Genomic DNA, 23,471 nt, shown 5'->3' on the forward strand with positions numbered 1-23,471 from the left:
GGGAGAGAGGCCGGGGATGTGTTCGGGCTGTTGGGTGATGTGGGGCCGCCCCTTGGCCGCCAGCCTCGGGGATGGTGCAGCGATGTCGCCCCACTTACGGTTCCCGGGGTCGCTCCCGTTTCGCGGGGACATGGAAGAGCCCTCAACAGTGGCAGAGCATCACGCCAGTGGTTCCGCTGCGCCCAGGCTGGGCCGTGACCCTTCAGCGGGCCGAGCAGCCCGGAGGTGCTGCCCCTGCCCCCGGCCAGGGGAGAGGCTCCCGGACTCCTCCTCCGACCGCTCAGGAGCCTCCAATGAGCCCCGGGGGCGCCCGGGCTGCTCTGCCCTGCCTTCCCTTCCCTCACCCCCTCCTTCTTCTATCTAAAAATGGGAGAGACCAGCCGGGCCGCCGGACCGGGGCTGCCTTCCTCCCGCTCTCCTCCTCCTCCCTCCCCGCGCTCCGCCTGCAGCCCCGCGCCGCCGGTCGGGAAAGGAGCCGGCGGGGACATCACTGGGGTGAGCTCCTTGCGGGCCGGGAGGGCTCCCCATCCCTGCTTCCCGTCTGCTTTACGGCGTCCCTGTCCCCCTCTAGCCCCTGGCCTGACACCCCTCGGCCTGACATCCCTCTCCACTTTTTCCCGGCTTGGGATTCCTGATGGGATTAGGGGGGATTTGCTGTGCGTGAGCCGGGAGCTGCTGAGTGCTACGAATCCGGCTACCGTGCGAGGAGGGTCGGGCTCTGGATGCTGGGGAGCGGGGCTGCTCCTTGGGACTCGGGCTCATCCCATGTCCTCACCCTGCAAGCCCCGTCGCTCCGGGGGCATTCACTGCTCCGGGGTGCAGCACCCTGGGCTGTCCCTGCAGCTGGGGATGCTCTGAATGTTCCTGAGCACGCCGATCCTAGGGTGGGCTGAGTCAGAGCTGCAGGGTGGCTGTTTCCCCGCAGTGAGGACCCCCAGCAGCTGGAGCGGGAGACCAAGGTGTTGGAGGGGGAGAGGTGGGGCTACGTGGTGTTATAGGGTGGGCTGCCACCTTCCACAGGGACCTTTCAATGGTGTTGGGCCACTCGCAGCAGCACCACTCAGCTGCTCCACTGAGGTAGGGGGATGGCTATCCCTCCTTTCTCCATCTGCCCCTTTCCGTCTTCTGCCCCTCCCAGCTGGGGGCAGGGGTGCCGAAATAAGCCAGGCCGGGTCATTGTCACGTTAAAAACCTCACACCATGGCCACAAGACCAGCCACGAGGAAGCTTGATCAGCTGGGCTGGGTGCAGGCATGAAACAGTGCTCAACACAGGATTCCATTACACTGGGGTCTTTGCTCTGGGCCAGGATCATCCCTACTGGAAAGGGGGCAGCTCATGACACCTTGGCTCCTGGCTCTGCTGGCCAGAGCTGTGCTGATCCTTCCTCCTCTTTCCCAGCATCTCACCTTCTCCCTGCTGTCTGTCACCCTTCTGGTATCCTTTGGCTCCTCCATGCTCTATGGCTACAACCTTGCTGTGGTAAACTCACCGGCAGAGGTAAGGGATGGGCAGCTCTCTGGGAACAGGGAAAACAGCTCTGCATGCCTCCCTTGGAGGGTGGACAGACAGCTGTCCAGAAGCTCCACATCAAAACACTGGCATTTTCCTTGAGCAGTCACTCAGAAAGGAATGGCATGGGAGGGACATCAGAGTCCATGTTCGTGTACACCAAACTGGTCCCCCGGGAAAGGAGGGCCTGGAAAGCTGGCCACAGTCCCCCTGCTCCAACTTGAGTGCTGTCTGTGGTATCCCTCAGTCATCCTTAGGTGACTCATCTCAGGTGCTGAGACTTGCTGAGCAACCAGACCAGCACATCCCAGTCATCCCCAAACATGTTCTGCCCTGCATCTCCTGTTAAACCCATCATATTGTCCCTATAGATCCTGTCTTCCCATGTCTCCCCTTTGCCAACACATCTGGTGCCTGTGTGTGTCTCTGCCCTGCAGCACATAAAGGCTTTCTACAATGCCACGTGGTCCCAGCGGTACGGACACGGGCTGGCCCCTGGCCCCCTGACCCTCCTCTATGCCCTGACTGTCTCCGTCTTTGCCCTGGGCGGGCTGGTGGGCTCCTTGCTGGTGGGGGTGCTGGTGGAGCAGTACGGCAGGTAAGGGTGTCATCCCATGGGCCAGGGTGGTTGAGAGGTGGGATGGAACTGGAGGAGCTGCCCTGCTGCTTGTGCCTGCCAGGAATGGTGCTCTGAGCCGCAGTGCTCTCCTCGTCCTCCTGGCCGGCGGTTTCATGGGCTTCAGCCGGGAGCTGGGATCCCCTGAGATGGTGATCATCGGCCGCTCCATCACAGGGCTGCACTCAGGTGGGTGCTTCCTGGGCTGTGCACAGCCCCTTCCTCATGGCTCAATCCCCTACAGCCATTCCTAGGGGGATGGAGAAGTCTTTGTATTCCCCACAGGCTCTGTGGAAGGGTTCTTGGTATAGCCAGGGCCACCTCCAAGGCCATGGGGTCCCCACTGTGGATCATGCTGGGCAGGGGTGGAGAAGGACCAAAGGTCTGGCTGGATACCCTTCTCCCTACTGCCTCTGCCATCCCAGTCCTTTCTGTGCCCCCCAGGTATCTGTCTCAGTGTGGTGCCCCTCTATCTGGGAGAAATTGCTCCCAAGAACCTGCGGGGATTCCTGGGCCTCATGCCCAGCATCTTCATCTGCCTGGGGGTTTTCTCTGCCCAGGTCCTGGGTCTCCCAGAACTGCTGGGCAAGGTGAGAACAATACTCCAGCCCACACATGCTTGGGGCTGCTCTGCTCTCCTCATGACGCATACCATTTCAACTCCTCTCAGGACAGGTTCTGGCCCCTTTTCCTGTCAGTGGTGGTTGTTCCTGCCTCCCTCCAGCTCCTGCTGCTGCACTGCTTCCCTGAGAGCCCTCGGTATCTGCTGATAGAGAGAAATGATGTCTGTGGGGCCACCAAAGGTGAGAGGATATCTTGGGGGAGACTGGCCCTGGAAGGTGCTGGGTGCTTCTTCAAGGTGCATCCTCATGACATTCTTTCATACCCCTACCTGACAGCCCAGTCCTGATGGTTCAGCCCTTCTATCCCACCTGGCTGTGCCATAGCATTTCCATGGTGTCCAGCACGGTGGTGTGAGGCTTTTCCCTGTTTCCCATGGATGCTGAGCCCCATAGGGAGCCTGCTGGGGAGGATGGGCCAGGGTAGAGCCAAGCCCCTACCGTGTGCCATACCTGTGAGCACCCACCACTCTCCCCACAGCACTGCATCGGTTCCTGGGGACCCCTGATGTACAGGATGTGATCGAGGAGATGAAGGAGGAGCAGCGGTCGCTCTCCTCCATGGAGATGGTGTCTGTCTGGCAGCTGCTGCGGGACCGCTCGGTGCGCTGGCAGACGCTCTCGGTGGTGGTGGTGAACGCTGGCATGCAGCTCTCTGGGATCGATGCCGTAAGCCCCGCCTGGTCCTTGTCCTGGAACACGGCTCTGCAGACACTGAGCTGAGACCTGGCAGCTCATTTCATTGAGTCCCCCACGGCTCCATCCCCCAGCTCATGCTGTGTCCCCTTCTCGGCAGATCTGGTTTTACACCAACACCATCTTTGAGAACGCCGGGATCCCCGTGTCCCAGATCCCCTACACCACCATGGGCACCGGCGCTATTGAGGTCATTGCTGGGCTGATCGGGGTGAGTGAGGACAGACAGGTGGACACAATCCCTCCACACCAGAGCCCTCTTGCCAGTTCCCAGCACCATCAAACAGGGGGGACATAGTGGACCCCCTAACACCATCTGTGCCACAGCACAGCCTCCTTTTCTGGGGGGCAGAGTATTTGGCATGGAAATGATGGGATGGGAGATGGAATGAGACAGGTTCAATTTAGGAGTCACATCTAGGAGTGGTGGGATAATTTTAGGGTAGCAGGGAGGTTGGGTAGAGATGGCAGGCAAAGAGCAGGTTGGAGATGATGGAGGAGACTAGAAGTTCTTTCTGGCTCTTGCTTTCATTGTCCCTCTGTTAGCAGAGCCACATGTCCCCATTTCCCCCCACCCCCAGCCAAGCACTGGCCTGGCCCCAGGCTAGCAGCCCTGCCCCCCTCCAGCCAGCCCTCATTTAGCTGGAGAGTTAGCACTGGGCCAGGCAGATTTATGGCCCTTGTCCCATCTGCAAGTGTCACCCAGGGCCAGCCCAAGCCACCCGGCACTAAATCCACTCCCTGACAATTACAGAGATGGATGGGGATGGCTGCTCCCAGAAAAGAAGGAATGAGTGGGGGGCTGTTCCCCTCTTCCATAGCCCAGTCCAGAGCAGATTGTGGTCCCTTGCTTCTCTGAAGGGTATCCCCTTCTCCTCTCCCCTGTCTGTGGGGGTGTCACAGCCCTCCCCCAGCTGCCCAGCATAGAGCCAGATTGCTTGGGAGCAGCCCCACAAATGGCCCCCGATGGACATGCCGAGATTGGTTATAAAATTACAGGCATTTGTTCTGCTGTCAATACCCTGCCTGCTCCCACTGCTGCTGCGCTGCCTGCCCACCCCCTGCTTTGCCCACTGCCCCACAAACACCCTGTGCCTCAGCATCACCACCTGGCACAGATGGCAATGTGGCTTCCAGGTCACCCCAGCCAGCCCCAACCCTGCACCCTAACCCCTGCCCTGTGGGACCCATCTCCTGACCCATGCATGCTCACCCCTGGCACTTTCCATGCCCAAGCCCCAACCCTGGAACTCTGAATTGGGCTTGCCCCAAATCCCCAGGTGCCACAAGGAACTTCCTCCCACCTTCAGCTGGATCAGAGGTTCAGGGGTGGTCCCATCCACCTTGGAGCTCCCCAACACCTTGTCAGTCTCTGCTCTCTCCTGGCAGTGCTTCACAATTGAGAGGGTGGGCCGGCGGCCCCTCATCATCATCGGCTTCTGTGCCATGGGCGTCTGCTCAGCTGGCATCACCATCTCCCTGCTGCTGCAGGTAGGGCCTGGCCACTGCCACTCTCTAGGACATTATCTGGGGCTCAGTGGTGGAGGGATAGATAAAATCCTGAGAGAAGGAGCATGCATGGAAATGAGAGGTGAGCTGGCTCTTCCAAGTCATATTTTCCCTTCAAAGTTAAAGAGAAGGTAAATTTAGCACCAAGGGAAAAAAACAAACAAACAAAACCACCCAAATCCATATGAGAAAAATCCTGCTGCTTCTGGTAGCTTTTTGTCAGAAATATTTGTTCCCAGGGAGGCAGCTGTGGAATGCCAGGGCAGGTGGAGGGTCTCCCATGGCTCTGGGGATACTGCAACATCATGGGCTGCTGGGCTTGTCTGAGGCTGACCCTCACCAGCTTTACCCCAAATGACCATTGCTTGTCTGCATCTCACCAATGTGTCCTGTGTGGCCACTGTCCCCAAGAGCCACCACCAAGCCAAGGGCAGGCATGGAGCCGTGTCCCAGGGGTGCTGGCTGTGAAGCTCAGGACCATTCCCTAGCAGCATCCCCAGCTTGGTGTCCCCTTGCAGGCTGCCCTGCCCTGGATGCGCTATGTCAGTGTCGCCTGCGTGGTTGGCATCATCGCTGGCTTCTGCATGGGACCAGGTGGGTCTTGGGGGCTGAGGAGCAATGGAGTGGGAATGGGGGCTCCAGGGTTTGCAGGCAGGTGACAGGAACTGAGCCTTGGCCCTGTCCCCATGGTCAGGCCCTAGTTTATGATGCTGTACCTCCAAGCGAAACCCCACCACAAACCCCTCCAGACCCACACATCCCCAGGGCACACTCTACTTCCTCCTCCTGGGCCATGCTCCAGGAGGAAGAAGAGTGAAAACTCTGGCAACCTTCCCCAGACCTCTGTGGAGATGTCACCACTCCTATCACAGTGCAGCTAGTGAGAATCATCCTGCCCCTAACTGAGTGCAGGCTCCAACAGCCAGGAGTGAAACCTGGACTGGTTTACCCAGTTGATGTATTAGCAGAGCTCTTAACAGATCTGTAATTCATCCTCAGCCCAGACTTTATTCACTGTAATTACATCTTTAATTAGGATTTTAATGGCTCATTGTTCACAAACAATGATGAATAGGAGTTTTAAAGCAAAAAAAATATATATATCTCTGTTCTGGGCAAGCTGTGAGTAAGAGTCCATCAGGGCTTCCATTCCTCCCTCACTTCTTACACTTGTTATTTATTTAATCTTTTCCCTGCATTTATAAAGAGGTCCAGTCAGCCCTGTTGCAGGCAACTGGGACACCAGGCATGTCATCATATCAAATACAATCCCTTGTCAGATTCCTCTGTGTCTTGGAATGTACTCTGGACCTTGGAACCTGTTCCCAACACAAGGACAGTCCTGGGACCCAGGACTTCTGTCTCAGTGACACTTGGCTGGAGAGGCTAAGTCCTTTTAAAAGAAATATCCACAATCTCTGTCCAGTTTTCAGACCACTTATATGTTGGCTTTGGAAACCACTTCCATACATTCTGGGTTTTCTCACCATACATAGGAAAAGCAGATTGGGAAATCAGAATGGGAGATTCTGATGCTCAGAAAAGTGGTTTCTTCTTTCCTCCCTGAATCAGACACAGTGGCAACAGAAGCTGATTGACAGAAGGAAGTTTTCTAAACTGTTTTGATCAAGGGAGTCTGGAAAAGGCATTATGGAGGGTGCCAGGAAGATGTTTCTCTATGCCTGTGATCTCTATGAGATTTAACATATCAGCATTTAGAAACATTTTTGGAAAACAAGGATCCACGTGAAATGTAACACCTTTGTTTTGACTCAGTCTGAAACTTTGAAGTCATGCAACTTGGGGAACTGGCCTGAGCACCCAGCCAGTGTGGTATGTCAGGAGGACATCACACACCCCCCAAGACATATCCCAGGGGAGACCAAGGGCTCCGTGGTTCCACCTCCACTTCCACACACCCTGTCTCCTCCAGTTTGCACTGTGAGTCTCACTGGGCTCCAGCCCTTTGGCCACAAGAATGAGGTGGGCAGAACCTGTTGACCCCAGGGGTATTTGGGTCAGCCTGTCCCCCCTACCCTTGATCTGTCCCCTCCCTCTGCAGCTGGTGTCCCATTCCTGATGACAGCTGAGCTCTTCATGCAGTCGCACCGCCCGGCTGCCTACATTGTGGGGGGCTCTCTCAACTGGCTCTGCAACTTCACCATCGGCTTCGTTTTCCCCTTCTTGCAGGTACCAGTTCAGAGGGGCCTGGGGAGATGGAGGGAATGGATGCAGCCCTGCTGCTCTGCCAGGATGTGGTGCCAAGTTAGGGATGCCCGTGCTCTTGGCTCAGCTCAGTGCTGGACAGAGCCATGGCAGGGCAGGGTGATGGGAGGGGACACTGCCTCGTGCCATGTCCAGTTTGGGAGTGCCTGGCTCTCTGCCTCATCCTGATCTTGTCCCCAGATGTCAGCCGGTGCCTTTTGCTACCTTGTTTTCTGTGGTGTCTGCCTGCTGGTGGCCCTGTACGTCTACCTTGTCATCCCTGAGACCAAGAACAAAACCTTCATGGAGATCAGCCACATCTTTGCCTCGCGGCGCTCTGTCCTCTCTGTCCCAGCCCATCTCATTGGCATGATGAAGCTCGAGGGCTATGGGACTTTGGAGAGCAACTCCCTGGAGGGCTCAGGCTCCAGCCTGCCCTGACCTGAGTGGGCTGGGGGGGATGGGGATGGTGGAGGAGGAGCTAGGGAAGGATGTGGGGGCCAATTTGTTCCAATCTGGTCATTTCTAGGTCTCCCAGGACATCTCTTCAGGGCACAATCTGTGCCCAGGATGAGCCCCATTGATGCACCAAGGTTGTATTGACCGCTGGGCATGACTCCCCCCCATGCTGGGAGAGATGTTCCCACAGAGACAAGGGGATCTCCTGAGGCAGGGAGTTCTCATTGCTCTTGGGTGTGGGGCCTTGGCAAGAGCTTCTGGGATGAGCTATTTAATAAAGAGCATTGCCAGCAGAACCATTGTTTGGCAAGTTTAGCCTGGAATGGCAGCACACAGGAGTGTACTAGGATGGGTGGGCACTTCTCCAGTACCAGGGAAGAGCAGAATGGGAAGAGGGGTTTGTCCTCCCCACTGTGACTGGCTGCAAAGGTCAAAGTCAGCCCACATTTTCTAGGAAGGGTGGTCAGGATGGCTCCCAGGCTCTTGCATCTCTTCCCAAGTTGGTCATGCAAAGCTGGAGGCTGTTGCAGAAGGGACATAGAGGAGCTCTGAGCTGGGGATGACTGTCCAGCCACTGTGCCCCTCCGCAGACTGCTGGAAGCCCTTGGTGCCTGGCCTCATGTGCTGGCCCCACAAAGTGCTCCCACAAGGAGCCCTGCACACTCCCAAACTCTCTGGAGGACAAAGGGATCCAGGATCCACCCTGATCCTCTTATTGCATCCCATGAATTGCTGTGACCCCAAGGTCCTCTCCAAGCATGACCTCTCCCATGTGTCTGCCCTGAATCCTGGGAGCTGTGTTTGGAGGGAAAGGCTGTCCTGTGTCCCACAGCCCACCCACAGCAGCTTCCAAAAATACCATGTAGACCAGGGGGTTGCAGAAAAATGACACTGTTTTGACCAGGGGGTGGGGAGGGCTGTGTGGCCAAAACACTCTCATGCCAGCACAAACATCATTTTGTTGCAAATAATTTAGCCCTTTCTTCCCCAGTATTCCTCTCCGTGACAGGTTCACAGCTTGGTGCTTGGTGTTTGTGGTCACTTAGTGAGGAGCCCGCCCTTCCTTCATCCCTTGGCAAAGCCTCAGGGCACCTCTGGGTGTGTGTGGGTGCTGGACCCTTGGGGACAGGGCCATACTGGGTCCCCAGTGCCTGGTACTGTCCCATCCATCCTCAGCCACCGGCTTGGGGCTCTCGTGCATCTTGGGCCATTTAAAGGACATCAGTCAAAGCAGGGTCACGGCTCCGCAGCGTCAGCCACTTCCCACTCCACCTCCCTCCCACTCGCTGCTCTCGGCAGAACAGAGCGGTAAATATGTGCAGCATTACATATGTATAATGGAGTGTAAATAACCCCAAAAAGTGCATTGTAAATAGACTCCAAGTTTATCCTTTATTAATGAGGCACTGAGTGCCCTGCTGTTTTAGAGCAGCGAGACTTTGATAATATCAAAACCTAAATTACACTTGTGTCTCTCATTCCCAGCAAACGACAGCATCATTTCAGGCCTCTTTGCCACTTGTATTTATTTATTCTGGTATTTATCTATCTCTCCTACCCAGCATGTGGGGCAGCTTGGAGGATGCTCCCTGCCCTCCATGTGGGAGGTAATGGCTCCCCTGGGATCAGCCCTCCCCATTCCTGGGGTCCTGGCACAACCAAGGATTCGGAATGTTGCCTTATGGCCAAGGACTGCTCTAAGTGGCCAGTGAAATGTGAGAAATGGGGGGTCAGGACTCCTTTCTGTCAGGGTTTTGGATGCCACCAGGGTCAGAAGTGCCCTCTTTCCAAGGACTGGGGGTCACTGGAAAAATTCTATGGTGCCTTTTGGATGCATTTGTTCCTGGAGACACATTTGAGGGCACCATGTCAAAGGACAAGTCCTTCCTCTTTTCCATCAGGGCCTGGGGGTGAGGAACCCCATGCCCGTGAAACACTGGTAACTCATCAGTTTTTTCTGAGGCTATTGGGTCAAGGGTTTTTTGTGGGGGTTGTAGTTCAAACTGCCCCATACCACTGACCTGGTACTCTTGCAAAAAGGGGATTTGGGCTTCCTCTCTGCTTGTGTTGCCAGGGAGGCATTCCCATGTGCTTCACTGAAGGCTTCTCAGGAAGGATATGGCTGGATGAGCTCTGAGCTGCTTTTCCATGTCCAAAGCTGCTTCCCCACATCAAAATCCAGTTCCCTGGACTGAGGCCTCCAAAAACACTGGTTCAGTCTGGTGAGAATAAGGCTGTATTCTCTAGCAGTGTCCTAGCAGACCTTGAAAGACTGGAGGAGGTGCAAAAAAGAGTCTGAGATATTACTTGGACACCTGGAAATTCTGCCGATCCTCTTAAGTTTTGCAGAAACGAAGATGAAGGTGGCTTTCTCCAAGTGCACAAGTGCCTTCTTCTGGTGTGCCCAGTGCTAAAGGGTGGGTGGGTGGGTTCAAGTTCTGAGGTGTTCACATGGAGGGCTGGGGCTCAGCCCAGGACAATGTGGAATGGGAGAGAAGACCCTGGTTTGAGCTCTCCAGATGCTTTGAATGGGGGTCATCAAGGCAATGGTCATGGCCCATCACTGGGCATCTGCAGATCCTTCATGGAAACTCTCTAGGAGAGTACCTGGCTCAAGGTGAATGGTCACATCCCAACTGGAAAGCTGATTGAGGCTTGCTGGACACACCCTAGTGTCCCTGTGCAATCACTGGGGTTTGCTGAAGCCACAAGTGGCTGCAGACTATGGTCAGACAAACCACAGGGCATTCATACCCTGCCAGTGCCCTGGTCCCTATGGCTCCAGCAGAGATGGGCTCCAGGAGGATGGATCCTGGGGTCCACCAAGCCTTTGAGGCTGAACCCTTCTTGCACTGGTTTCACCAGGTGTTCTAACAGCAAATTGGCCCTGTCACCACACTGGGGATGCCTTCACTCCCCACAAATCTCACCTGACTGCAGAGGCTCCACCAGTTTTGACTGAGGTAGGTTCCTGTCTTATTCCATATGGAAAAAGTGGTGCTGGGGCAGCACCCTATTGCCCCACAGAAGCTGATGCAGAATTTGTCCCTGCCTCTTGTCTCACTAAGGTTGTCCATGCTTCCAGTTTAGCAGCCATGGGAGAAGGGTGCTGGACACAGGGAGCATTGCCTGGGGTCAGCTGGGTTTGTAAATAGACCCCGTGTTTGCAGCCTGGGCCCTGGATGTATTTGAGGGGTTCAGGGACTGACTGAAGGATTTGGAGGTGGATGAGAGGCATGACATGACCCTGCAGTCCATGCCTGCAGCCCAGGAAACCAATCATATCCTGGGCTGCATCACAAGAGGTGTCAGGATACAAGTCACTCAGAGGAAAAAGATGACATGCCCAAAATTAGGACACCAATCCACACCCCCTCCCTCCCCAAATGGTGAACATTCCTCTCCTGTTTTGACTTAGCAGAGGAATCTTTCAGCATCATGCCAGGGCATTTTCTGCCTGGGAAGGGTGATTTCATTAAGGAATGGGTCCTCTTGGTACCTTCTTTTGTTTTCCCTTTTCCTGGTGGTGTCAGGAGTCTCCCAGGGAATGGTACAAGGACACAGAGGCAGTGTAGGTGTGCCCCTTCCAGGTGTGCCCCTTCCAAAAGCCCCATGGATACTTTTGTGTTACTATAAGCCTGGCTCCCTCCTGGCTGAAAATCAGATCACAGGTCTCATCTCCTTAAAGTGCAGACCCAGGTGCAGCCTGCAGTTCTCATGAACTCTGATCAACAGTCTTCCTGCAGGTAAAAATCTAAAATGGGTGGGTTTTTCAATTGTGTTCTCGGTAACAGGCAGTGAGCCGAAACCCAGCACTTCAAAGGGTTGGAGAACAGTGATCTGTATTTTTTAAAAGCCTGAAATATTTCCCCAGCATCAACAATACCCACTCAACCTCAGAAAAAAAATATATAATGAAAAATATTTACAATTGGGTGGAGGAAAGTGTTTCTCGCCCTATGAGAAGTACAATAATTCTGTATGGATGGCTGCAGGCCCATGGCTGGTGCTCTGCAGTCTCTGCAGCAATTGTGGGGTGCCAGGAGCAGTCCGGGCTGGGTGGCCGGAGCAGGGGTGCCCGGCGGAGGGTGCACACCAGCAGATGGCACTCCCAGAATTTATTGCTACAGCAAGCTGCCTCTCAGAGAGCAGTCATGTAGGAGATGTCCTATTATATGGGCAGTTGACTTTAATAGTCATTGTGTGCTTAAAGCACAGCAAAACAACAGTGGGAAAAAAAAATCCCCACTCCACTTGGATGGCCCTTTTCCCCCCAGCCCTGCTAGTCTATTTGTACAGTAAATTAAAAATATGAATCACTTCTCTCTACTGCCTCCCCAAACACTCATCCTGTCAGGCTCTGTGTTGTCTTCATTTGTATTACCTTAATTTAATGTTAATTATGTTCTTCATTTACAAAGAACAAGCATTTACACTCCCTGTCTGGGGATTTTCCACACTCGTGGTGTCCACAGACGGGGAGGAAGGGGAGCGGCGGTGCCGGGGAGGAGCTGGTGCAGGGTCGTGGGAACGGGGGGAGCAGGGGTGTCCCCCCCGAGCGAACCAGTAGCGATCAGCGCTATTGCCTTTCGATTTATGAAACCATATCGCTGCCTGGGCTTAAATCCCCCCTAATAAATCCTTTTTAAAAGGTCCTTGGCCAATGCAGGGCAGTGATTTATGGCGGGGAGATGGAGTGGAGGGAGCTTTGGTGGCAGGGTTTGCTGCCGGGGGTGTTGGGGATATCACAAGGTTGGGAACCTGCCCACTGCTGGGCAGCCCTAAGAAAATCTCCTGCATACCTTTTCCCTGATATCTGCAGACCTGTTGGATGCTGCCGATGATGGGATGACCTGTTTGATGTGGATGACCCACAGCGTGGATGAGGACTGCAAATCCTTGCTCCACATTTCAGCTTCCCTGTCAGCACCTGGAGAAAAACACCCCCTCCCAGCTCTACCTATCAGTACTCACCGGTGAGCCAAAGTTTGGGGTGCACTTGCAGAAATGACTTAAGGGGATTGAGTGTGTGTTCATGCACATGCGCATAAAGGACTCAGATCTCTAAAACCACCCCACAGCTCATCTCAAACCTGACTTTCCCATGCACAGAGCCTGTGACTGGAACGAGGAAGGACAGAAGAGAAGAAAAAGAAGAAAAACAATGAAAGACTCATGAGCTTTCCTGGACTATGGGATGTGTTCCTCTTCACAGGCTGCTCTTGATCATCCCTGGGATGGGGGACATGGGGTAAAGGCTCTGTGCAGCCCCATTTTCAAACACTGAGCCCCTGTCTGCACTCAGCAGGGTTCCAGTGCACCCTGCCATGGCCTGCTCTTCTAGCACTGTGTCCAGCCACAGGTCAGGAACATCAGGGGTCTTTCCCACGGAACCTGAGGATGGGATTTGAGGAAGCAGCATCTTTGGTCTCATTTGTGTAAGAGTTCCTGGAGTTGTATTTTGCAGCGCAAATCAGAGTTGTACCAGTACATCCTGGGAGCTGGGTAGATCTGACTGAGATGCCCATCATCAAATCCTCAAAAAACCCCACAAGAATAAAAATAATTTAAAAAAAAAACAGCCCACCAAACCTTCCTGTTCTGTATGACAATTATGACACAGGAACCTCAAAAAAGTACAGAAAACAAACTCCCACTGTCAGGAAAACCCAAGATACCACACACTCACTCCTCCCAGTCACCACCACCCATTTCCATGGCAACAGCCACACATTCTGGACTGGGGACTCGAGCCCCCTTTGTCACTGAATGACCTCAGGATCAGGGCAGGTTTCCTCACTGGTTACTTAGGGGAGACATCCCAGGTTTGACCCTCTAGACTTCCACGAGCCCTTTTTGCAGCCTCAGAGCCCTGTTCCACATCCCTGTTTGCAGGGGGTGCAGCCCCACAGCCCATCTCTCACCCCACTCCTGACCTTGGATAACCATGGAGCAACCCCACTGCAGGGTTTCCTTCTCCCTACCTCATCCTTCTGCCACGTAGATTTGAAGCCACTCACTTCATGACAGAAGTGGCTCAACTACTCCCCGTGGGACAAACGCCCCCGCTCCAGAGGGATGACAATCTCCTCCATCCTCCGCTGGCCATGCCTGCGCCCTCCCCACGTGCTCCCATGTGCTCTCCCTTATTAACAATGACCTTTCCACCGAGCTCACCGCTGATTCCCCAGTCCCAAATATCTTTTAAATGGGTTTCAGGAGCTGATGCGAGCTATGTTAAGAGGCCACCGCGCCGCACCCGCGCTGCCCCGCGCCCCCGTCCCCACGCAGCGCCACCCGCACACACCCTCACACTCTCACACTAACATTTTAATTAATGACAACCCTGTTTTTTTGTTGTTTTTTTTTTTCCCCTCTTTTCCCCTCCCCTCATAAGCGCTTTAATGTGTGTTCGCAGCCCGGCTGATCCCCACAGCCATGGAAATATTAGGTTGACGGATGTGGTCTGTCGCCGGCGCTCCCTCAACGGGTCTGCCTGTCAGCTCTCCGATGATGACATTAACACGGGAAGAAAGTGATGACAAATGCCCGTTATCAGGGAACGAGGCCTGTGACAAATCGCACGGCGCCTCGCGAGCAGCCCCATTACGCTGTAATAAAAAAAGATGGATGGCTCAGCGCACCGGGGCCCCGCGCTAATGCGATTTCGCCTGGTCTCTCCGGGTTCTAATTAAGGCAGAAAACGGAGAATGAACAGGAGTCCCTGGTGCTCGGCTCCCACCTAGTCCCCCCCCTCGAACGCCCCACGGTGATGGGCACTCACCCTCAGGGACGATGTCCCCCAGCTGCCCGGGTGGCCCCGAGCCTTGGGAGAGGGCTTTGGTGGGGATGCAGATGGACAAGAAGTGCGGATTTCTGGGGGGTGTGCAGGAGGGGTGGGGCTGGGGGACCCCCCAGCCTGTGCCTGCCCATCTTGCCTCTGCCAGGTGGGCTCAAGGTTCTCCCATCCAGGGCGAAGGAAGGAGGGGGGACACGGCCACCGTCAAATGCGTCACTCGGAGACAAATGTCACCTCCACCATCTGCTGCAGCGTGTGAAGTGGCGGGGGGAGCGCTGCGCGGCACAGAGGGGACGGGCGGGACAGTGTCACCCTGGGAAGAGGACACCAATACTCACCACCGGGTCTTGTGGGGACGGAGAGGGGGTGGTGAACAGGGGTCCTTGGGATGCTCATGGGAAACAGCGACTTGATTTTGGACAGGAGTGGGAGAGGGCAGCTGTGTGGGGGGTCGGTCCGTCCGTCCAGGAGTTCTGTACGTCTGTACCCAATAAGCTCACCAAGGCTGTGCCCTTGGTGACAAGGACACGACCACAGCTGCCAGTGGGGTGGGAGCACCTGCTGGGGGAAAGGAGGAGTCAGCCTCTGCCATGGGAACACCGTGAGGATAAACACCCCAAATCCGGATGGGGTGCCCAGACCGTGCAGGCAGGCACTTTCCCCACTGTCCCCACACCACCCACTGCCTGCACACCCCTCGCCCCCTCCCAGCTCCCCAGCAAGGAGGTCAGTCTGGTTTCCCTCTCCACTTGACAACTCATTCCCCATCCTCACCCCGGAGATCTGAAGAGCACTCACAGATGTGAATCAGACTTGTGGGGTGTCTCAGTGAGCTGTGGAGACACCCAGCAGCACCTCCACTCCAGTTCCTGGGAGAGAAGCAGTGGCACTGCCACCAGGGCCCTTCTGTGTGGCAGGATCTACCCCTGACTGCACCTTGCAGATGTGCTGAGTTGCCACACAGATGGAGTTTTCCCATCTTTTCTACATGCAGGGAAGGTCTGGGCAACCTCCAGCCCTCACCAGACCTGATGAGGGTGGTGCCAAGGGGATGTGGCCCCACACACACTCTACACCCCACAGGATAGTACAGAGCAGCATCTTCTGCTGCAGGTCCTGGTCACATCCAGCATGTATTTACCTCATTCCAGGCAGTCTGTAGGCTCAGGTTCTCCATTTATTTGGCTTTTTGCCACACATCTGAATAATTCCAGGCAGAACATAGGAGATACGGGTAGCAAGTGGCACAGGGACCTGTCAGGAAATGTCACTGTCCTTGGGTGACAGAGAAGGAGACATGGACACAGGCTACTCCCTGCCTGGGAGCCACATTGTGCTGCTGTGAACATGCTTTTGAAAGTATTTTTCTTTTTCAATGGAGAGCTAGGTTTCTTCAGGTAGGATCCCTGAATGATTTCTGTAATGTCCTGGGGGATTTATTGGTCATTTCAGGAAGTTTTTTAAGGCTCACACTTATTTACAGCTCCCCTTGCTCCTTTCACCTGCCCAGACCTTCAAAGGGGTTTTGACAAACTTGAAATATTGCTGGAGCAAAACTGATCCCAAATGGCAACCATTGTCAGTGGGAGCATCCCAGCTCTGTTGTAAAAGCTGCTAATCTGAAGCCAGACTCATCTGTTGTTCATCAACTTTTGTATCCCAGATCTAATTTTAAACCTATTCAGAGTGAGAGCTAAACAAAGTCTTCCAACAGCTTCTGCTGAATGAAACTCAACCTCTGGTGCTGCCTAACAGCCTAGATTAAACCTGCTCTCCTGGATCCAGCAGCAAAAATAAGTGCAGAGGCCACAGAAATTATTTTTAACAACTCACCTTTGCTGAGAGCCAGCTGGGAATGCACCAAGTTCCTGTTTTTGCAGCAGGTTCAACCAGGGGCCTTGCTTCCCCATCTGGGATGCTGCACCTGCACCTGTACCTGTCAGAGACCAGTGCTCAAGGGTGATTCTTAAGCACTGGCCTCAAGCTGCTGCTGTCTGAACCCAGGTTAGCCCTAAGAAGGACCCTAAAAAAGATAAATCACCCCTGTAACATTGCAAATACAACCTGCAATGGGATCATGTGGAGGATGTGACAAACTTCCTGGGGAGGGGTTGCTTAGAAGGATGGGAGCTCTCACTGCAGCTTTGCAGAGTTAGTAACACTCCTTGGCTGAGAAATGGGAGCAAAAATGTGTGCTACCAGTTGGAAAGCACAAGTGTCAGTCCGGACACCAGCAGACCCTCCAGTTTGTGACCAGCAGCAGGAGCCTGGCAGGACTGTGACAGATCCACTGCATCTGTGGGATGGCCAGGCAGAGGCTTGCAGAGCCGTGCTTGCCCAGCCAGGCAGTTGGCAGCCTGCATACCCCAGCCCATGGCTAGGCTGTCCCAGCACAGGCAAGCAGGCAGGCAGATATAGCTTAACCCTGGGAAAGTCCTAATGCCTTACTCAGATACATTTTGCTGTTCTCCCCCTTCCCAAACAGAGAGCAAAGACAGGTTGTCAACAAAAATGTTCTCCCTTACTGCTGGACAGGGGGAAGCTCGGTGTGCGGCCAGGAGTGCCATTGGATGTGTTTTATTGCACCCCCAAGGGGTCCCTTCAATCAACTGAGGCCACCTAGGCTGGCAGGTTGGGCTGGCGTCATCCTAGGATGTGGAGCAGTTGCCTGGTGGGTACATGAATATCCAGGTTTACAGCCATGTTCAGTTCTCACCTCAGCAGATGGTGCAGGCAGGGATTGGGGTGGCAGTTGATGTAGCTGTCCCCAGAGCTCAGCTCCCATAGCCTGGCTGGATGCTGGGCAGGTTATCCACACCAGGTGGGAAAACAAACAGGGCTAATAGCCAAAACACACAGGGAGTATGCTGTGATGGGGCTGAGTGACACACGGCCCATGAGCACTGGGGTCTGGGACCTAGAGGCAAACCTATCACAAGGGAACAGGAGGTGTGTACCCCCCACAGGACATTTCTGCACCCTAAAGCTCATGGATCAAGCAGAAAGTGAGAGCAACAGACCAAAGGGGACATTTCAGCCACCAACAGTGGCACTGCCCTCTGCTGTACCTGCATCAGGTCCTCCTGGTTCCTCACCCTGGGTGCTGGGCAGGAGCTGGGCTCAGATACTTGGTGCCATACCTGGCTCTGCTGTTGATGTTCATGAAACCATCAGTCCATATGTGCCTCAGTTTCCCCTCAACAAGGAGCCACCTCTCCAGGCTTGATACTACTGACCCAGATCATCCTGTGGTTAAAACAGGAGAGTATGGTCAGAAATAGAGCTCAGGAGCAGGGGACAGAGTAGAGGGGGTATACTAGGAGCTACACCTGCTTCACCCCTGCTGTTCACTGCTCTGGGCAGCTGTGCCAGAACTGGGATCCTCAGCACCCCCTATTCTGCATCCCTCCTCCCTGACCCATACCAGCCACTTCACTTTAGTGGTAGCTCACTGACCTGCCATTAGTTATAATGCCTGAGCCCAAGCAGGAGGTCAGTGCAGGCTGGCCCAGACATAAATCAGCTCCCTGTGGGCAAGGAGACTTGGGGATGGCAGTGATAAGTGCCACCACGTGCTGTAGGACCCTAGTACCTTGGTCCTGGGATGCTTCCTGGCGATGGAGGCCTTACCCCCATCACATCTAGCCAGGCTCCCTGGCGACCTTGCTGTCCCATCAGCAGGTCCTCATGGTGATGAGAAGCACTGTGTCACAGAGAGGGCACAAAGACTGTGCCACAGAGAGAGGCTCCCCAGCATGAAACAGCGGGGCTGAAACCCTAAAAGCCCAGATAGGGGATTGAGGGCCAGCTCAGGAAGTGTCCACCACAGAGCTGGGTGCCCACAGGAGTGATGTATCTGAGAGGTGACACCACGGGGCTGAGGGGACAGTCCGCAGGCTGGGGGCACCTCCCGCTGCCCTGTTTGGAGGCGGTCTGGGTGAAGAGGGGTCTCCCTCCCTCCAGTCCAGCCCAGCCCAGTACAGCCCAGCCCAGCCCAATAGAGCCCAGCCCAGTCCAGCCTCCTCCTGCTTGCCCGTGATGCCATCCCCGGTCCTCCAGCTCCCTCTGCTGCCGGCGAGGACGGCGGCTGCCCGCGCAGCATCTCGGCCGCCCCAAGTCCCCAGCAAGGTCTTCAATCACAGGACGACAGGGCACCTTCACCAGCATCTGCCACAGGCCCTCCGATCCGCTCACCTGGAGATGGGGTGCAGGCAGAGGATGCTCCCAGCACACTGCAGGAGACGTGGGACACCCAGCCCCAAGCAGCCCCCGGTGCAGGTGGAGCCTTGTCAGAGTCAGTAGGTGGCTGCAGATCCTGGAGACCCCACGGAGGGATGGATTGTGGCAAGATCTCAGCCTCAGTACTAGACACCAGGGACTACACGCCGAGACTGCAGCTCTAAAGTGCAGGCATTTGCAAACAGGTCCTTTCAGCTTAGGTGATTTCTTTTCTCTGAGTAGACATGTGTTCATGCCATGCACACTGAAAGTGTCAGGAGCTGCTCAGCAGCCAGTCTGTTTCTTTTAAAAACTTGACATAAGCAGGTAAATTATCCCCAAGTAACACATTTACTATGAGAGGAAAAATGTTGGTGCTGCTGCTGCCACCAAAGCAGGAGCTCCTGCCTCCCATTCCCCACGGTGACGGGGAGCCTGAGTTATGGCCCTGTTGGAGAGACAGCGGGTTTGTAAATGCCTCTGTTTGTGCTGTTTTCCAGCCCAACCAGAGCCCATTGATCACTGGGACAGGAGTGAAGCCAGCGAAGAGAAGCGGGAGCTGGAATGGGGGAGACATGCAGCCAGAGCCATACCAGGAGCTGGACACATGCAGGGATGCTTGGATCTGGCCCTCTGCGTTCTTTTGCCTCTGGGAGATCCCTGGTCTAAGGACACAGACTGCTTCTTTCACCCCTTGAACAAGCTCATTTGCTTGGCCAGCAACTGCAAAAGGATTTAAGTCAGGAGTCCATGGCACTACAGAGGAAAGTCCCTATGCCAGCATGGTGCAAGCACAGAGCCTTATGGCACATATAGTTGGTGTGAAAAAGGCTGATTTGGGGGTGAGGACTGACCCTTTATTTGACCACAACTCACAGCCACTAAATGCTACCACGGATGCTCAGGGAACTGGGAAGTTATTTGCACCCAGAAAAATAAAGACCCCACCCAAAGAAAAAACAGCCTCAGGAAATGCAAGGAGGGAAACTGAGGCACAGAGTTCCCATGCAGCATGCAGAGACATCCTGGGTTTCAGCCAGGGCCTCAGTGTGGGGGAATCCTTTTACAGCCTCAAGCATTTTCTGTAGCACAGCCAGTGCTGAGATTTAACCTGGGCAACTACAAACTGCTGTGAGTGAACTTGCCCCAGGCAGGCAAAGGAGGAGCCCTGTGCCCAGTTTGACCTGGACCTGAGCAGCCTGGGGACTCACAACCCCCATGCTGCAGCAGCCCTGCAGCACCTTCCCTGCAGTGAAAGAACCAGGGGACAGTGCAGGCAGGGGGGTCATGCTGGAGACAGTCCCCCCAAAACACATTCCCTAGAAGGGAGTGACATGACACCAACACAGTCAGGCATATGACAGCTGGTGTGATCTAAGCACATGGCTGCTGCCCCATGGTAAAGGCACTCACTGGAACCCCAAGCCCTGCACAGAGTTGGGCAGCTTTGCACAGAAGTTAGGGGTGGCCAAGAGGCTGTGTAGAATCAGGACATTCTGCTCATGAGATTCTACCAGCCAGCCTGTTTCCTATAGCCCAGACAGGGAAACTGAGGCAGGAAGGGTGCTGGGACTCAGGTTGCAAAGGGAGGTGGCAGTAGGCCTGTCCCAGCTGCAGCATCACTGCTGAGCCATAGGGAAAGTCACTTGTCTACCAAGCATGAAGCCCCTGTGCAGACCACTCCCATGGGATTGGGGTCACAATGGCTTCACCAGATGGGGGGATGATTCTGAGAGGGCGCTGGTTCCTGGCTTTGCTCCTGCAGACAGAGACCCATGCAGACCGCAAGACACTACCATGGTATCCTCTACAGAACACAGCCCAGCATCCTGCCATGCATCCATGCCATGTTCCCATCAGGGCAGCTCTGCCACCACCCAGCTGGATCTTACTCCAGACAGAGAAAACTGCTGAAAACAGGGACTGCAATACAAACCATCACACCGGGACCTGGTGCATGCCCTGCTGCATTCCTTGCTCCTGTTGCCCACTGGCTGCCCAGGCAGGGCTCTCACTCTGCACCCACTAGTCCTGAGGATGCCCTGCAGGGTGCTCTGTCCTTCAGGCCTTCTCCAGCCAGGTTTCCTCAGCTACACCGCAGCAGCCTGTCCCTCACGCTCCGCACGGCACCGACGTCAGCCTGGCCATCAATAGCGCTTGGTTAATTAATTTGATGGGAACAGCAGGGACCACACTTTGCATTTAGTGAACTTCTGAGAACTTCCAACCTCATCTTCATAATTGGCCTCATAAATTCGAGGAAAGAGAGAAATCAGCAAAGCCAGAGAAGCACGGGAGGCAGGAGAGGCCCTGCACGCGGGAGGGCGGGTGAGTGCGTGAGAAGTGACTCTATTTGGTGCCCTTATTTAATTTTATTGCACAGATCCATCTTCACCCGCCCCCTCCCTGCCTAGCCCTCTCTCTCCAGCTCTCCCTGCTGAGTTTACCTAATCATGATAAATTCATATTCATTTCCCTGCCTGCTCCAACAGGGGGGAGCAGCAGCTCCCCTACATTCGCCCAGCCATGCTGCCATTAGCAAATATTTACTCATGAATACCAAGTGCCAGAGTTAGAGGCCAAACTACCCTCCCTGCACCCTTCGACCCCTCCCATCCCTGTACCAGGACAGCTAAGGATGGGTGTCCTTCTCACAGCGTAGGGAGCAGGGTGGGAAAGGCTGCCTCATGCCCCGAGCTTTTCTTTCTTCCAAAGCTTTTCTTCCTTTTCAATGAGGGAGGTAGAGAGATGCTTATTGGAGGGACAGGAATTGCCTGAGACCCCAATCTGGACTCACCTTAAGGATACAGGGATGGCAGGGTGGGAGCAAGGGACTCTGCAGCAGAACCCAAGGGCCTGTCCCAGCTCCACGACTTTCCACTCATTCTCTAAGTGCTGCTGCATTTTGTTTTGTTTTTAATTTTCAGGATGATCAGACTCACAGCCAGGGAGAGCGAAAGGGGGTGTGTTGGGGAGGGGGGAATAGCTGAATCCCCTTCCTGGGAAGCAGAAACCAGACAAAATCTCATTAGAGATGCCTAAAACCATGTTTGCTCTCCTTGCCTGAACTGATCCTGAAGACTCAGCACCCATCTCTTCCCAGACACCCCAAGAGCCCCATCCCTTGTACCTTCTTCCCAAGTGTGACATGCCATGGTTTAGAAGAGGCAGGAGGTGTGCTGTGACAGATAAGAGGGTGGCCAGGCCCTGCCCTGCTGCAAGGGCAGGGATTAGAGGGATAGAGAGGAGCAGCTGTGGGGCAGCTCTGTCCCCTCTGCCCAGGGCAGGACTGACTCACAATGGGCAGCACAGCCCAGCCTTTCCTGTGTCTCCCTTTGCACCAGGATGAGGGAGAAGCAGCATCCAGAAATGTCACCCTCCAGCTGCTCTGGACAAGCTCCTTGTACTCCATCACCTCCTGCCCCTTTCAACCCCCACAGCTACACCCAGGAGACATGGTCCTTATCCATCCTGCCCACCTGGCTGCAGTTAGCCACATGAGGGCCCTCTGCCCCCTCCAAAGCTCCTGGCCAGGGATTTTTGGGGTGGGAGGGGACAGACAGACATCATGCTCATTCCCTAACAGATCAGGGGATTGCTGGGATTTCTGCCCCAGTGGACCCCACAGGACACATGTACTAGGGCCACCCTCCCTGGCATTTCCCAAGGGGTTGGGCACGAAGCTGTGCTTCCATGGAGCCCTGGCCTCGCACATCCCCGTGTCCAGCCTCTCCCTAAATAAAAGCAGGACAAACAAGCAGGGTCAGGTGTTTCTGTAGCACCCCTTTGCTACCTCGGTGTGAACTCTAGCCCTGGAGGAGGGGTGACAGAGGGAAAGGAGTTGGGGGTCAGCAGTGCCATATTTCCCATACCACTACTGATGTCTTCAGCACATGGCCCCACTGAGAGAAGCAGCCCCAGCCCTCCAGGAACAGCTTGACCTGGCATCCAGAGCTGGAGGCAAACCTGTGCTCATCAAGGCACAAAGCTGAGCAGCCCTGCATTATGCTCCCTGCCTCAGCCCAGGCAGAAAAAGGCCCATGGCCTGTCAGACACAAGGCAGCCTTCCCATCTAACCTCCCTGTAGGACAGGACTATCCCCAACCCTGGACAAGTCCAGATGTGGTGCTGCCCAGCTGGCTGACTGTAAGGATTGGGACCCCTTGTCCTGAGGGGCGGTCCCTGGGCTCCACAGACCTCCTGAGGTCAAAGTGTTTTCCCTGGACCTGACAGGCCCCTGGTCTGAGGCTGCCTCCCCTCTGTTCCTGGATAACAAGCTCAGTTCTCACTGCTTCTGCCTCAGCAGCCCTCGTCCTTCCCCAGCTTCCCCTTCCAGCCAATCACTCCTGCTGCTCATCTCCATGTGCACCCTTGGCTTCCAGGATGTTCAGATTCCCCGTGGATAACCAAAGCATTTCCATGCTCAGTGCTCCGAGCTGTGTTCCAGGCAAAGAACAGGAGACAGAACAGCAGCCAACTCCCATGTGCCCTACTGTTTGATGCATATGGAAAAGCTGACAGCAATCTTTCCATGACTCCACACCTGAAGAAAGAGCTCAATCCAAGGCTCAGAGCTCAAGAATTGCTCCTTTCTCTGGGAACAGCCAATCCCAGCTCAGCCACATGGCCAGCTGGATGTCCAGGCAGAGGATGGTATGGGAAGATGATGGCCAGCAACTCCCTACCCTGAGAGCCAGAAGTGCTGGTCCAAAAGTGTGATGATCCCCACCTCCACTGAAACCTACGAAAGGGGCCAGCACAGAAGGAGCTCCTGGTAAGCCACAGGAGAAAGTCCCAACACTCACAGTGCAGAGAGCAAAAAGACAGAGATACCAAG

The 23,471-nt window shown here is 54.9% G+C and overlaps 1 protein-coding gene across 1 annotated transcript; it reads left to right on the top strand.

The window, feature by feature from the left end:
- The first annotated feature begins 293 nt into the window (after positions 1-293).
- LOC134046143 (solute carrier family 2, facilitated glucose transporter member 5-like) lies at positions 294-7,599 on the top strand. Its single transcript, XM_062496421.1, is given in 13 exon segments — positions 294-338; positions 340-495; positions 1,402-1,500; positions 1,950-2,110; positions 2,193-2,317; positions 2,573-2,718; positions 2,799-2,931; positions 3,230-3,417; positions 3,545-3,655; positions 4,834-4,935; positions 5,472-5,547; positions 7,016-7,143; positions 7,360-7,599. Coding segments are annotated over 13 exon segments (1,710 nt in total).
- The last annotated feature ends 15,872 nt before the right edge of the window (positions 7,600-23,471 follow it).

This window comes from Cinclus cinclus, chromosome 7 (genome assembly GCF_963662255.1).
Source record: "Cinclus cinclus chromosome 7, bCinCin1.1, whole genome shotgun sequence".
NCBI classification, from domain to species: domain Eukaryota; kingdom Metazoa; phylum Chordata; class Aves; order Passeriformes; family Cinclidae; genus Cinclus; species Cinclus cinclus.